This window comes from Hyphopichia burtonii (genome assembly GCF_001661395.1).
Source record: "Hyphopichia burtonii NRRL Y-1933 unplaced genomic scaffold HYPBUscaffold_7, whole genome shotgun sequence".
Classification (NCBI taxonomy): Eukaryota; Fungi; Ascomycota; class Pichiomycetes; order Serinales; family Debaryomycetaceae; genus Hyphopichia; species Hyphopichia burtonii.
In genome coordinates this window covers 213,572-229,306 of record NW_017963734.1, presented here as the reverse complement: position 1 = coordinate 229,306, position 15,735 = coordinate 213,572, and the positions used below count along the sequence as shown (strand labels likewise).

General features: G+C 35.0%; 10 protein-coding genes across 10 annotated transcripts; 3 read left to right on the top strand and 7 right to left on the bottom strand.

Annotated features, from left to right (window-relative positions):
- Positions 1–56: 56 nt before the first annotated feature.
- HYPBUDRAFT_7650 (GTP-binding protein lepa) lies at positions 57–3,443 on the bottom strand (the record flags this gene model as incomplete). The annotated part of the gene is made up of 2 exons (XM_020223677.1): positions 57–1,982; positions 2,289–3,443. The coding sequence occupies 2 exons, from the start codon at positions 3,441–3,443 to the stop codon at positions 57–59; spliced, it is 3,081 nt and encodes a 1,026-aa protein (XP_020074535.1).
- A 139-nt stretch (positions 3,444–3,582) lies between these two features.
- On the bottom strand, positions 3,583–5,297 carry MEC3 (Mec3p; the record flags this gene model as incomplete). The annotated part of the gene is made up of 2 exons (XM_020222364.1): positions 3,583–4,555; positions 5,293–5,297. 2 exons carry the CDS (start codon positions 5,295–5,297, stop codon positions 3,583–3,585), a joined length of 978 nt encoding a protein of 325 aa, XP_020074534.1.
- Positions 5,298–5,498: 201 nt separating this feature from the next.
- HYPBUDRAFT_153764 (cleavage polyadenylation factor subunit) lies at positions 5,499–8,005 on the bottom strand. Its single transcript, XM_020221717.1, has one exon. The coding sequence runs from the start codon at positions 7,973–7,975 to the stop codon at positions 5,525–5,527; it is 2,451 nt and encodes an 816-aa protein (XP_020074533.1). The 5' UTR covers positions 7,976–8,005; the 3' UTR covers positions 5,499–5,524.
- Positions 8,006–8,176: 171 nt separating this feature from the next.
- Positions 8,177–10,496, bottom strand: CDC46 (MCM DNA helicase complex subunit). The gene has a single exon (XM_020221716.1). The coding sequence runs from the start codon at positions 10,442–10,444 to the stop codon at positions 8,258–8,260; it is 2,187 nt and encodes a 728-aa protein (XP_020074532.1). The 5' UTR covers positions 10,445–10,496; the 3' UTR covers positions 8,177–8,257.
- Positions 10,497–10,759: 263 nt separating this feature from the next.
- On the top strand, positions 10,760–11,266 carry HYPBUDRAFT_113794 (uncharacterized protein; the record flags this gene model as incomplete). The annotated part of the gene is made up of 1 exon (XM_020218998.1): positions 10,760–11,266. One exon carries the CDS (start codon positions 10,760–10,762, stop codon positions 11,264–11,266), a length of 507 nt encoding a protein of 168 aa, XP_020074531.1.
- On the top strand, positions 10,929–12,410 carry HYPBUDRAFT_153762 (uncharacterized protein). The gene has a single exon (XM_020221715.1). It carries the CDS (start codon positions 11,357–11,359, stop codon positions 12,164–12,166), a length of 810 nt encoding a protein of 269 aa, XP_020074530.1. The 5' UTR covers positions 10,929–11,356; the 3' UTR covers positions 12,167–12,410.
- On the bottom strand, positions 12,163–13,254 carry HYPBUDRAFT_113512 (uncharacterized protein; the record flags this gene model as incomplete). The annotated part of the gene is made up of 1 exon (XM_020218975.1): positions 12,163–13,254. One exon carries the CDS (start codon positions 13,252–13,254, stop codon positions 12,163–12,165), a length of 1,092 nt encoding a protein of 363 aa, XP_020074529.1.
- A 176-nt stretch (positions 13,255–13,430) lies between these two features.
- On the bottom strand, positions 13,431–13,799 carry ATP14 (F1F0 ATP synthase subunit h; the record flags this gene model as incomplete). Its single annotated transcript, XM_020219008.1, has 1 exon — positions 13,431–13,799. The coding sequence occupies one exon, from the start codon at positions 13,797–13,799 to the stop codon at positions 13,431–13,433; it is 369 nt and encodes a 122-aa protein (XP_020074528.1).
- A 238-nt stretch (positions 13,800–14,037) lies between these two features.
- Positions 14,038–14,521, top strand: HYPBUDRAFT_225622 (uncharacterized protein). The gene has a single exon (XM_020223115.1). It carries the CDS (start codon positions 14,065–14,067, stop codon positions 14,428–14,430), a length of 366 nt encoding a protein of 121 aa, XP_020074527.1. The 5' UTR covers positions 14,038–14,064; the 3' UTR covers positions 14,431–14,521.
- GSP1 (Ran GTPase) lies at positions 14,237–15,115 on the bottom strand (the record flags this gene model as incomplete). Its single annotated transcript, XM_020222601.1, has 1 exon — positions 14,237–15,115. One exon carries the CDS (start codon positions 15,113–15,115, stop codon positions 14,471–14,473), a length of 645 nt encoding a protein of 214 aa, XP_020074526.1. The 3' UTR covers positions 14,237–14,470.
- Positions 15,116–15,735: the final 620 nt, after the last annotated feature.

The following is a 15,735-nucleotide window of genomic DNA, read 5'->3' as shown; positions in this document are numbered from 1 at the left end:
CAAAACTATCTATATACGAACTGAGCTTCTATATACAAGTTGTCGTTATTTCTTGCTTAACGACGTAAAAATGCTTGATAAACCTCTTGGTTAATATTGACTCTTCCGGTCGATTTCATTTGTTTCTTACCTTCCTTCTGTCTTTCTAATAACTTTTTTCTTCTAGATATATCGGCTGCATGTAATTTTTGAGTAACATCCTTTCTTTTAGCTTTTATCGTTTCTCTAGCGATCACCTTGTTATTTACCTTAGCTTGTATTGCAACCTCAAATAATTGATGTCTAAGAAATTCTTTGAATTTTGTAACATTTTCTTTACCTCTTGCCATTATTTGTGATCTATGTAGAATTTGTGTCAAGGCATCTTGTGGAACAGTGTTAACACATAATTCCATTTTAACAATATCTGATTTTCTATAGCCGGCATCTTCATAGTCTAAAGATGCATATCCTTTGGTCATACCTTTTAATTTCCCAAAGAAATCTTCAACTAGTTGAGCCAATGGGATTTCGTACTTAAGTAAAACTTGACCCGTCGTCAAATATTCTAATTCTTTTTGAATACCTCTATTGTTTTCGCATAACGACATTACGGTACCTATGAACTCATCTGGTACTGTCATTATTGCTTCAACGTAAGGCTCCAACAACAGTTCAACTTTTTGCTTATCTTCTGGAAATTCGTCTGGATTTGTAACTAGTTTTTCGTCACCGTTCTTATAAATGACTTTGTATGGAACAGTAGGAGCAGTTAAAATTATTTTAGCACCATATTCTTTTTCCAATCTTTCCTTAAAGACAGATGCATGTAAAGAGCCCAAAAAACCTAACCTCCATCCAAGTCCTAATGCATTCGATGTTTCTTTTTCCAACGTAACAGCCCTATCATTCAAAACCAAATATTCCAAATGGTCATTCATCACATTGAATTCACCCCCATCAGCAGGAAAGGCCCCAACGAAGACCATTGGTTTAGGCTCTTCAAACCCTGGAAGAGGCTCAAGACCCTCATGGTTGCCGTATTGATAGAATGTATCCCCAATCATGGCTTCCTTGGGATTCCTCATACCAGGAATAATGTATGCTACTTGACCGGCTTGAATATTTTTCATTGGTAATTTGTCAGGATACATAATACCCACTTCCTTGACATCATATCTTCGATCTGAATGGGCTGATAATAATTTCATACCCTTTTTAACAGTCCCGTCCACAACATGGACCAACATTACCACTCCAACGTAAGGATCATGCCATGAATCAACCAATAATAACTTTAACGGTTTCAGTGGATCACCAGTAGGTGGAGGTATATCTCTGATTACTGTAGGTATAATTTTGTCAACACCGAGTCCTGTTTTAGCACTGACTGGAATGCACTCTTCTCTAGGTAATTCAAAAGTAGTTTCTACTTGCTCTATTGCCTTTGGTATATTAGCGGAGTCCAAGTCGATCTTGTTTATCACTGGTATGAGCTTCAATCCCATACTATAGGCAAGAAAGAAATTGGCTACTGTTTGTGCTTGAACTCCTTGTGCTGCATCAACAATAAGAAGAGCACCACCGCATGAAGCATACGACCTCGATACTTCTGCTCTGAAGTCAACATGACCTGGGGTATCAACCAAATGTAATAGATAATCTTCGTTTGTCTCTGGATCTTTGTAAAACATCGAACATGTTTGAGCTTTGACAGTTATACCACGTTCTCTTTCCACGTCTAATTTATCAAGAACTTGCTTATTTGCATCACCTGGTTGAATAACTCCAGTCAACTCTAGTAAACGATCGGATAAGGTTGATTTTCCGTGATCCACATGAGCTACTATACTGAAATTTCTGTAGTTTGATATCGGTATTCTGGCAATTCGTTCTTGGACATCTTTAGCGAAATTGTCCCTGTCAAGAGTCTTTTTCTTTTCTTCAACCGATACAACATTCTTAGCTGCCAAACTGACTGCACTTCTAGATAGTAGACGACTCTGAATTATAGAGAGGTGTTTCGGAGGGAAAATGCGATATGACCACCTCGATATCAACATAATAGTCGCTTTTTTATTTCAATTTGTATTTATATTTACAAGATAGTCTTTTTTCAGTTTCCCAGTACTTTAAATCTGGATTTTTCAAATTTTTCAAGTATTTTTTTTTTTCGCTTTCATCACAGACTTGCGCAGTAGTTTTTAGTTGCAAACAAGTTACTTCTCTACAGTATAACAGTGTTATCTATATGTATATATTATATGGTCATTAGAGGATCAAGCGTTCTTATCAGCGAATTGTTTGACGAAATCAACTAATAATTCAACACTATTGAGGGTAACTGCGTTATATATAGAAGCTCTCATACCACCAACTGATCTATGACCTTTCAAACCAGTCAATTTATTTTCAGAAGCCTCCTTGATAAATTTGGCTTCTAATTCATCACTTGGAAGAGTGAAAACGACATTCATATTCGAACGAGCACTTTCGCTAGTGACTGGTAATCTATAGAAATTAGGATATTTAGCTAAGGCTTCATATAAGACTTGGGCTTTCTTTTTATTGATTTCTTCTTGTTTTTCAAGACCTCCATTATCTAATAATCTTTGGGTAACGAGTTTCAAGATATGACAAGTGAAAATAGGAATGGTGTTATAAGCGGAATTATTGCTAACAACAGTTGGGTAATGGAAAGCAATTGGAGGAAGAGGAATACCATACTTGTTCAATTCTTCATCAGATGGTTGTTCCAATAAAGATTTCTTGATGATATAAATGGTTAAACCAGCCAAACCGATATTTTTTTGAGCACCAGCCATTATAAGACCGTATTTACTGACATCAATTTTCTTCGATAAAATGTTGGAAGACATATCAGCAACCAATTCAACACCTTCAGGTAAATAATCAGGAGCAGGAGTGTCTTTGTATTCGTTTCCGTGAACAGTTTCGTTATCGCAAACATATAAGTAAGCAGTTGATTCTGCGTCAATTGGTTTCCATTCAGAATAAGGTGGAATTTCAGCAAATTTTTTGTCCTTGGTGTTAACAACAATATCAACGTCAAAGCCTAATCTTTGAGCTTCTTCAGCAGATTTCTTTGACCAAGAACCAGTAACTGCATAAGCAGCTTTACCTTTTTTACCATTAGTCTTTTTAGCGTAATTGGCAAATAAGTTATAAACGATAGATGAAAATCCAGTGGTACCTCCACCTTGCATGAAAAAAACTTCATGGGTATCAGGGATATTAAGTAATGATTTCAAATTAGCCTTGGTATCATCAATAACTTGAATTGCAGGTTTAGAACGGTGAGAAATTTCACCAATACCTAAATTCTCATCATTATAATTGATCAAGTCGTAAGCTGCTTGCTGTAAAACAGAAGTTGGTAATAACGCTGGACCAGCACCAAAATAGTTTGGTTCTTCACGGTCTAATGTTCTAGTTTGAGCCATTGTCACTGATACTAATACTAAATCCTTAAGTCTAGTAAGAAGAGCAGAAGTATAATATGGTCTGAACAGAAAAAAATTTCAAAGTGCGGCCTGAGTCACAAATTACCTCTGATTTATTCAGGTGCAACTACGACACGGGTCAATCAAGAAGATCACGAATCTTGACTCCACTGATGAAGTAGATTATTTCAACGTCTTCCGAATCGTCCAAAAAGCAATGCAAGGCACATGCTTCTTTATGGGCAATGAGTAGAACCACTGTTTTACATGTTGCAACAATCTTAGAAGCGTTTCTCCAATCTTGTAGTTTTACACTGATTTCTTTATCTTCATTTTCGTCATTTTCATCGATTTGGTCTTTATTGGAAGTTTCCAAAACGGCTGTACGCATGCTTTCACCATCAATAGCGTGATTTTGTAAAGGTTTTTGTACTTCAAGTTTATCATTCCAGCTGATTGTGATTTTGAATTTACCTTCTTCTTCGAGGACGAAACCAAGAAACCCCAGGCTCCTTCTGCTTGCCTTTAGGGTAACCAAGTCATTGCTAGAAGCCTTTTTGAATTTGTCCAATCTTTTATATGTGGAGACGAACTGGTTTGGAATCCCAATCATTAGATCAATTCGTGATAACTCGGGCTCACTCAAACTAATGGACTCATGAGTGACTTTCAAGATCCTTACTGGAATCTTAAAAGTGTGATTAACGGTATTATTATTAGCATTTGTATTAGAATAGAACAACGCTAGAGATGCAAGTCTTCCCGTATTCAGAATACCCCCCAGTGACCCCGACGTGTCTTTCCGTTGTAATCTTATGTTTAAGCCATCACTATTTGCCTTATCAAAGTTTCGGAGTGTTTGTAGTAGTAGATCGATGTTCAATTCTAAAGGAACAGTATTATCATGATTACTTATAACTTCAATCTCATCAAATAAACTTGCCATGCGTAACTTACACCAGATCTGCGGTTCTTGGTTCACTGGATTGGAGTTCATCAGAATCACCGCAAGCTGAGACTCGGTGAATCTCAACACTATAAACTTTCTTAAATGACTGATCAACGAAAGAGTATCTTTCAATTTTTCGATGTTTTGAGTTCTTAGTTTTAACCTCATGATTTGACGTGTTTTAAGGCGAGCACTTATAAAGGATTGATAGAAAGCTGTCCCCAGTTATTTCATCGATTGTCCAAATGACATTGAAAGTGATAAGAAGAATAAAGCGGTGTGGTATTCTGATAAAACTATGAGATCGATTGGAAATTTAGATATTTTTCACTTTTTGATGCACACACATAATCCTACATCAAGACCTACTGACTATCTTTCTTACAAATTAATGGATGTTTATTAATAATATACAGTTACACTATATTAGTGTATTTAGAGTTGAGTTTGACATAACTTCCATGCTAATAAAATCTAGATGCGTATTATACAATTAAAGGTAAAAGCAAATCATCATGCCTTCAAGATTATGACTACCGAGTCACCTCTCAAAAACAACTTGGAAATAAATCTTTCCTTAGGTACCGTTTTGATGACTTTACCTTTATCATTCTTAACAGACTCGTTCCACAAATCTTTGACGTTTTCTAGAATCAAATTACAATGTCTATCGAAAGATCTCACCTTAGCTATTAGCTTATGGTTATTACGACACGATATGACCACCGGAGTGTTATTGTTGACTGCATTTTGGAGCAAGGACATGGGTCCATGAGCAAATTCGAACTCTTCTAACTTCTGAAGCTCGAGTTCAGTCAACTCGGAACGAGCACGATCTATTAATTCACTATATTCTTGTTAGTATTTGTCTTGGTATTGTCGTCTTGCTTCGATACATACGCCATGGTACTTCGGTCCTATAGAGTCAAACGGAAGGTTACCTTGAAGTAATATATTTGTATGTACTTTATATATGTATTTTTTTTTTTTTATTTGAGCAGCATTCGTTCGGGTTTTTGCACGACTCTGAATAGCTGCAATTTTTACTACTGTTTAAGCTTGATTTACTGGTAGTTGACAAGTTATATTCATAATATACATTAAAGGTTTAATTAAGATAGTATACACAAGTCTATACGGTTTTTTGGTATTGACTCAAAGGAGCAGCTAAACCGCAACCTCTTTTGATTATATTTTCTATACGATCCCTCAACACTTTTGATCCACATTCAACAGAAAGATTCAAGTAGTCTATTTTTGCTTCGTTCTTTCCGATAGATATGACAGCCTTGTGGTTATCCAATGATTTTAAGGAATCTCCAAACTGAGCCTTAAGCAAGGTCGATATACGGTGAATGCGGCTTGCAATTTCGGAGTTTGTATAGCCTGATTTATCATCTTCTTTTTCATCATCTTCGTCTTCAGCTTTAACTGGGTGGGAATGGGAACAAGATTTAGAAGTAAGCTTGACTGATGCTGGTGATGAGTCGACGGAGTACAATATGGCCACTACACTATCAGCAAGAGAATCGGCCATTAAGTTATCATTGATCCATTCAACTGTGATTTGTAATCCGTCTTGCGATTTCTTTCTTTCAACTAGAATATCAATCATGTCCATGATTAAACATTCCCATTCTTCCTCGTCGTCATTGACAACGTTGACAAAGCCAAACATTTGCTCTAAATGCCATTGCATTAATGATATATCAGCTTGAATTTTTAAATTAATCTTTGACTTGACTATAGAGGTCGACAACAGAGTGAATTCATGCAAATCCTGTAATTGAAGAAGATTGAGATCAAAATCCTTTTGGATTAAGACACCAGAAACTCCATAATCCAAACTTAAAGTGCTTTCTTTTTCCTCCTCGTTATCTTCTCCATCCTCTTGCTTAACCTCTGATTGGTTTTCTTCTTTCTTGACTACGTCTTCTTCTTTCTTAACTTCATCTGCATCTTCTTTCTTAACTTCATCTGCATCTTCTTTCTTAACTTCTTTTGCATCTTCTTTATCTTCATCTTCCTCTTTGAGTTCTTCTATTTTCTGCTCTTTCTTTTCAAGTCTTTCCTTGACTTCCTCCTTCAATGATAAGATTTGTTCCTCCGCTAAAGAACCTACTACTTTAGCGATTTTATTTCCTTTTATAGGGATTTTTAATTCATCACAGTTTCTTGGATTGAAAACCTTAACTTCACTATCTGTTCCTTTCCTTGAAGAATACCTACTTAAAAGCGCGGATTTCAACCTACCCATAGGATTACTATCACCGTGTACTAAAATAATTTTCAGGGGACTAACTTTTTCAATGAAATCTGCATTTTGTTGGAAATCAACATGAGCAGCAAAAGAGATTTCTTCAACAGTTAAACGACGTGGGATTGTCATTTCTGGATTCGCTATAGATGGAATGGTATGAGGTTCATTTATTAAATCTTTGGCTAAAGTACCTTCAACAGAATAACCGGTCATTATAACAGAATTCTTAGGGTCTGGTGCCCATCTTTCTAGTAATTGTCTAGATACCCCACTTTGAAGCATACCTGGTGAAGCCACAACAACACATGGACCCATGTCTTGGATTCTATCGATACTTTTGATTGACTGTGTGAATTTGAATTGGAAAGGATTAGTGTTTTCATTGGATGTAGAACTAAGACGAATATTATCATTCATGATATTGGTGTGAGTTTGATAAACCGCCATACATTTACGAGCCAAGTTAGAAGCATAGTAAATATTAACACTCTGAATATCCTCATTCATAGACCAATATTCTTCTAAAATTAAAAGAAGTTCTTGGGCTCTCCCTAAAGCGAAAACAGGCATCAAAACACGCCCACCCTTTGATATAGTGGAATGGATCAAATTAGTCATTCTTGTTTCTTTTTCTAATCTTGGTTCGTGGGTAGCCGTACCAAAAGTTGATTCAGCAATCAAAATATCTGGTTTGATCTGAGGAACTTCAGCTACTTTTAAATGTCTATCTTCTTCACGAGAGAAGTCACCAGTGAACAATACTCTTAACCCCCCAATTTCTATCATATACATACAAGCACCTAACACATGGCCTGCGTGATATGCTGTAAATCTTATCCCGTCAATTTCAAACGTTGAGTGATAATCAACGGTTTCAATTCTATCAAAAGATCTCATTAAATCATCATCAGTATAAAGATTAGCAGAAGCCCCACCATTCGCCTGGGATCTATCGTCTCCCTGACCTGCAATTGAAGTCACTCTAACGAAATCTTGTAACAACCATCTATAAATGGCTTTAGTAGCATGGGTCATAAAAACACGGCCTCTAAAATTTGTGTGTTGCATTACATAAGGTAAAGATGCAGCATGATCTAAATGGAAATGACTAATTAATAAAATATCAATTTTGGATAAATCATATTCATCATAGAACGGTAACGAACTTAACCCATTCAAACCAGGATGAACCCCAGCATCAAGCATGATGACCTTGTTCTTATACTCTATAATATGACAAGATCTACCAACCTCGTTACATCCCCCAAGACCGAAAAACTTGAATGAGTCTGACTCATCAACGGTCTGTTCTTCCACACTCATAATGACTAGGCTGAAGTTTTTGCTATTCTAATTTGATGAATTCACAATATCTGCTTTTTTCAATACAAAAAATCAACCAGTTTTGGAGTTTTAAAGGAAAAAATACATGAAAAATTAGTGCGCAGGTTAAAACTTACAACGAACAGTCAATACGATAAGGAAACTAATATTTAAAGAACTAAAACATACTAGAGATTATAATACTGATTGAAATGAAGTAAAAGAAGGAAATGAAGAAATGAAGAAGAAAAGACTAATATACAAAGACCAGAAAAGACAAATTCAAACACCACAACGTAAGACATTTTGACCTTGATGTCTAAATTTGATAACTTCATGTCTACTCATAATATAAAGAGCTTTATCTAGAGCTTGGGCACTAGCTTTTCCTGAGTCAACGATTTCTCTTCTCAAGGTTCTATAAGCAGTAGACCAACCAATTGGTAATCTTCTTCTTAATTCCTGTTCGACTTTTTTAATTTCTTGTGCCATTTCACTATTACCAACGACACCACCACTGGAGACACCTTGATCTACAGCATCCATAGTGGAAGCATTAAATAATCTGATTGCTTCTTCGACATGTTCTTCGGTAGCCACTGGAGATAATCTTAATTTAGCTAAAGATTCGGTGATACGAATGATTGCTTCTAATTGTCTAACAGTGATTGGAATTGAGGATCTTTCATTCATGTCAGATTCACTTAATTGTAATTTACGTCTTATTGAAACAAAATGAGAAGATAATCTTTCTGAAGCTTCAGGACTTAAACGAGGAGCACATCTAGCTTTACAATATTGGATATATCTTTTCATGATATTGATGGGAATTTCACCTTCTTGATCTTCTTGATTATTAGTATTACCAGTATGAACATTCATAACGTGTTGAGCAATTGACATATCTCTTGCAGCATTATGATCATCCTTAACAATGAAAATCATATCAAATCTAGATAAAATAGTAGTTTGAAAATCGATATTTTCACCAGGAGATTTCATTTCGTCATATCTACCAAAAATTGGATTAGCAGCAGCTAAAACTGAAGTTCTTGAATTTAAAATTGTAGTAATACCTGCTTTAGCAATTGAAATGGTTTGTTGTTCCATGGCTTCGTGAATTGCAACTCTATCTTCATCTCTCATTTTATCGAATTCATCAATACAAACAACACCACCATCAGCTAAAACCATTGCACCACCTTCAAGATAGAAATCTCTAGTTTGAGAATCTCTTTGAACAGAAGCAGTTAAACCGGCAGCTGAAGAACCTTTACCAGAAGTATAAACCGAAATTGGAGAAATTTTTTCAACAAATTTTAATAATTGAGATTTGGCAGTACCTGGATCACCTAAAAGAAGAACATTAATATCCCCTCTTAATCTCATTCCATCCGGTAAGATTTTTTTAGAACCACCCATTAAAAGACAAGTGATTGCCTTTTTGATATCGTCATTACCGTAAATAGAAGGCGCAATTGATTTATAGAAAAGGTCATATAAATTAGGCAAACGAGATAATTTCAAAAATTCTTCTTCTTCTTCATCGGTAAAAGTTAATCCACCACGTTGACTATCAACATCAGTTTGAATCCCCAAAATCTTAAGATAAGGGTTACGGATAGCGACGGTATTAATCCCCGTAGCGTTTCTTTGTTTAGATTGATAAATCAGATAAATCCCAACAATGGTGACTCTTGTACCGGGGACAACCTGGTTTGTCATATATCTATCAGCTTGTAACATGATATGTCTAGGCATTTCACCAACAGGTACCATATCGGGGGATTCTTGTAATTTCAATACTTGTTGATCAACAAAAGTAGATTTATCGTGAACAATTAAATAAGGATCAGGAGGACATTTAATTGGGATAATTTGATCAGTAGTTTCAGAAGAGTGAAGACATTTATTTGGTAAATTAACTTGACCAAACCCGGAATTTACATTCAATTTTTGAGTATGTTTACAATTACGGCAAATGATTTGAACTTGAGTAGGTCTGGATGATAAAACAGATGCCGAGATAATAATACCACTAACTCTAACAATCTTGGAAATGTGTTCAGAATCTAAATCTCTAAAAGAAGTCTTGGTGGCATTGGAGTACAAAATTAATTGGCAACTTGGGAAACTGGTTGGCACATCGTCATTTGATAAATAAGCAACTCTTTTGGCTATTTCAGTAATTGCAACTTCAAATAAAGGAATCATATCGGCTGGTTCATCGGACAATTTTTTATTCAATTCTTCATTAAAACTGATCAAGTGTTCAGAATTCACCTTCAAATAATAGTTCTTAATCAATAAGTTTTCTCTTAATTGATCTCTATAAATGTACTGGCTATCCAATCTGAACTCTAATATAAATGAACGGAATGCCTTGATCACTTCATGGTTTTCCCGTTCATCCTGCTCTCCCATGGCCAACACCTGGGCATTGTAAGTTTCTGCTCTTTCAAATGACATTCTCAACCGCTGTTTCTATTGAAAAGAGTATCTATTCCTGTGTTTTTTTGACTTGTTTTCTGTCGAGTAATGAAAAATCAAAAGAACATCAATTAGTTTTCCCTTTTGAGTCAAATTTTTAATGAGCAGAGAAGACGCGTCTAAACTGTAGTTTTGGTGGACCTGCAATTCCCCGAGTCCAACCTGTATTTATCTCAGTGTAATCTGCATTTCTGTAACCTGTAATAACTCGCGGGTAACATGCATTTTTCGTTGAAGCGAAGAAAGACCAAAAGTGAAAATTTATTAGTAGTAAATATTCGAGGATTGGATAGCATGTTTGCACGAATCCGGAGTTTCTACCAACCGTATAGACAGTTTTGCCAGACGAGCATATTAAGCGGGATACCCAAAAGAAACAAGCTTCCACCCAGACCAAAATGGCTAATAGTGGAGGAGGAAATAGAAGAGAAGTTTTTGAAAGGAGGTAGTGGACCAGGAGGACAAAAAATCAATAAAACCAACAGTAAGGTTCAATTGACCCATAAACCAAGTGGATTGGTAGTTACCTGCCAGTATTCCAGGTCGCAGGAATCAAATAGAAAGAAAGCAAGAGAAATTCTAGCCTTGAAGTTGGACGAAATGCAGAATCCAGAAACTTGTCGAACTGCAGTTTTGAATACCAGGAAGACGTTACTCAAGAAATCTAAAAGCAAAAAATCAAATAAGAAGTATAAGAAATTGGATGAGGAAAACCAGTTGGCAAAAGAGAAAGAGCATGAGCTTCTAGCACAAGTGGTCGACCCTGAAGCTGAGTTGGATCAGTTAATGAAGAAGGTTTAGTTTTTTTGCGCTAAATTTGCAACCAGCTTTAAAAAAAAAGGATGAGCGCTAGAAACACCCACTTCTAACCCGGCGGTTTTACATCGAAAAATGGTATCTAATAGAGTTGTAGTTGGTTCTGTGGTTGGGATTGTGTTTGGGTTTATGTTGCTTGTTGGGTTGCTTGTGGGATTTTGCTGCTGTGTTGTGATTGATGTGCCTGGTAAGCGGGTAAAAATTACTGATTTGAGAATCATGATTGTTTCAAAGCTGAAGGTAGGAGACATCGAGCAGTTGAGCTCCGAGGAGGCGAAGGCAGTCGATGAAGATTTGAATTCAAGTGGCGACGGTTCAAGAAAGAAAGACGACCAAGCCAGCTTATTGAAGTTAGGTTCGATTAAAACCCAGGGCGGCGATGAAGGAACCGACCAATATGATAGTTTATCGCGTACTTTAGTAATACAAAAGATGCTACAAGAGAAGAGTCCGATCAAGCAAGTACGCGATCCCTACAGCGAAAGTGTGATTGAAGTTGGAGTGGTGGTAGTAGTGGTGAAGGAATTTCTGGGAAGCGAGGCGAATGAGTTTAAGATGTTGCAAACGGGGGATTTACTTAGAGTGATGAAATTCTATTATAAGGAACCTAAAAAGGAAGAACAAAGGGTGTTGCAACTTTCTAAGCAAAATGATCAGGAAAAAGAATTTATTGATAATAATACAAAAGAAGAATTTATGGATCAGGATGATTTGAAATATGACCAGATATATTGTACAGGGGTGATATTGAACACTTATTTAGAGTATGATGGTGGATTATCAATAAGGTTTCGGCCAACGAGCGAAATAAGGGATGGAGAATTGATGAAAGATTTCCCGTTGAGTTCAATATCTTTAGAAACCACGGTGCTTAAAAGCGTTTAGTTTGATTTGAATTGCTCATAAGATTTCCAATCCTCCAAGGCTTTTATTGCCGATTGCCAATTGGAATAAAGAATATCATTTTCTTGTCTTAATTTTGAGATTGTTGGATCAGATGAAGTCGAGTCGATTTGAGAATCAATCGAATTGATCAAATCATTCAAATAATGGAAGTTTTTATAAACGTTATTGATCAACGGTTTAGATAAGATTTCAAAAGATTCAAGTTCGTCGGAGTCGTCATTCACAATTTGATTCAAGTCAATGATTTTAGACGGATTAGTCAAATTGATGAGATTCAAATTTTGGGAATTCTTATTGAAGATTTGTAAATTTAAATTCGAAATGTATTCATTGAGTATTTTAATAAATTTTGAAAATTTAGAGTTTTCCTTCATTAATTTTGTAATTAGATCAGTTAACTGATTCAAGATGTCCTCATGCTGTTCAATGACCGCATTCGAGGAATCTTGCTGAGGCCCTGAATTATCGATGATTGGGTCGTTATCGAGTATAAGATTGGAATTGATATCGGTATTTGATAATTTTCTATTTTCTAGAATTTGATTTTTCAATTGAGATATTTCAATATTTTTTCGTTTCAATTCAACGTTATACTTTATTTTCAAATCGTTACACCAATTTTTCAACTTGACCAAGTCATTATTCTGTAGTTTATTCAACTTGTTCAAGTCGTGGATTTTGATTTGCAATTGATTTTTATCAATCGCTTCAAATTGATTATTTTTCAGTTGTAAATCATTTAGTTTGGCTTGTAATGATTCAACTTGTTTACTAAGACTTTCGATTTTGGAATCTTTACTCATGATCATTTTGTTAAACGACTTAGATTGCGATTGATGTCTCTCAATAGATTTTTGTAACGAGTATATTATATTAATGAAATTTTTATCGTTATTATAAATTTCTTCGGTGATTTCTAAATTTTTCAAATTGTCATCGGTTACGAGATCGTTCCAGTTAATTGAATTGAAAAGTAGCGGAGTACTGATATACCCCTTTGACTGCAACGTTGAGTTCAATAACTCCGATGCATTTTCAATGGCATCTATATCCAAATAATTTGACATTACTAGAAAAGAATAACTAGCTGATAATCTCTGTTGTTGTGTTTTTTTTTTTTTTTCTTTTTTAGTGCACTACAAGAAATACAATTAACATTTGAACTTTTTATTATCAATTCAATTGAACTAATAGAAAATCGTGGATAGTTGTCATACCTAATACATAAACGAATATATAGTCATTAATGATGTTCTTCTGGTTCTTCAAAAACAAACCAATCTTCTTCAACTGGAGCAGATCCTTCAACTGGAGCTGCGGATTCAGTTTCAACTTCTGCAGATTCATATGAAGCTAAACCATCAGCACTGACTTCTTCAGATGGTAACGATGGTTTTTGAGGTAAGTGGAAAGCTTTAACTGAAGCTTCTTGTTGTTCAGTTGAAATTGGAGTTGGTTTAAATTGTTTGATTTGACTAACGTACAAGTCAGAAATCAAGTTATTTCTTCTGCTTGCAACAGAAAATCTTCTAACAGACAAGTTCTGGCACCCGGTTAGTACGTCTTCTTCGAATCTCTTCTTTCTTATACATACAATTGAAGCTCTAAACATGGTTATTATCTAAAGTATTAACTAGTGCTTAAAATTTTATTCACTTTTTGTTGAGGTTAAAAAAATCAACCGAATTTCGGTAGCGGGTCGTGCGCGCAGCTACAAAACCCGGGCTTGTTTTTTTATTGGTGGAGGAAGTTTTTGTCCCACGGACACTACCCGTACATCCGTACATTTATTCATTGATATCCATTTATATATACATAAATATACATTTATATATATTTATATGTACATTTATTGATACATTTATCTATACGTTTATATGCCTAAGTACTATTGTGACTACTGCCGGTCGTACTTGACGCACGACACCATGAGTGTGAGGAAGTCACACCTCCAAGGACGAAACCATATACGGTACTACTGCCAGTACTACGAAGCCAAAGCCAAAGAAACCAACGAATGGAAACCAAGTACGTTCAAATATCAAGTGACGTTAGAGAAGTTGAATGAAAAAGTGCCGGGTCCATCACAGAAAGAGGAAGAAGAGGATAGTGAAGATGAATACTATCTACCACCACCACCGAATTTAAGCGAGATGCCCAACCCCCCGGCATCAGCGTATCGATATAACGAAGAATACAACAAGGGGGTTAATAAATACGAGATACAGGAAACGATAATATAAAATATATATATTTATTATATACTAGCTATATAGGACGAGCTTATAAATCAGCGTCATCTTCATCAGGTAAAGGTAAAGCGGTGGCTTGTTCCATTTCTTGTTGATATTTTTGCATTAATTCAGCATCAACGTTAACTTCAGGAGGAGCCAAGGCAGGAGAAGCAACGAATTCTAATTGAGCATTACCAACCAATTTTCTAGCTAACCAAAGGAAAGGTTTTTCGAAATTATAATTTGATTTAGCACTAATATCGTAATATTGTAAATTCTTCTTTCTATGGAAAGTGATGGTTTTAGCTTTAACCTTACGTTCTTTAACATCAACCTTGTTACCACATAAAACAATTGGAATGTTTTCACAAACTCTAACTAAATCTCTATGCCAATTTGGAACATTTTTATAAGTAATTCTAGAAGTAACATCAAACATGATAATACCACATTGACCGTTGATATAATAACCATCTCTCAATCCACCGAATTTTTCTTGACCAGCAGTATCCCAGACATCAAATTTTAATTCCCCAAAATTGGTGTGGAAACCTAATGGATGGACTTCAACACCCAAAGTAGCAATATATTTTTTTTCGAATTCACCGGTTAAATGTCTTTTAACAAAAGTGGTTTTACCAGTACCACCATCACCAACTAAAACTAATTTGAAATTTGGAACTTCTTGTGCCATTTTGTAATTGATTGATTGTTTAGAAGAAGAAGGATTGAAATTATCAACGACGAATTTATAACTTTTTTATAAAAAAATGCGTGAAATTTTCATCGATGATATAGACTTCCTAATCCGGTAGTCTGCAAACATTGCTTCGTCCATATAAATATTACCTACTATACATCTATATCTATACTACTATATTATACTACTATATTATACTACAATAATATACTTATATTACTATACTTATATTATTCTTATATTACTATACTTATATTATTCTTATATTACTATACTTATACTGTACTTAAACTATTATACTTATACTATTACCTTTTACTATTATACTATACTTATACTATACTATACTTATACTATACTACTATACTTGTAATACTAAACTTATATATCTATACTTTACTATACTATACTATACTATACTATATTACTATACTATATTACTATGCTATATTAGTATGCTATACCTATACTATACTACTGTACTTATACTATACTTATACTGTATTTATACTATACTACAATTCTATTACTATACTTATACTACTATACTACTATACTACTATACTATACTGTACCTAATCTATACTTATACTATTATACTACTACTTATACTA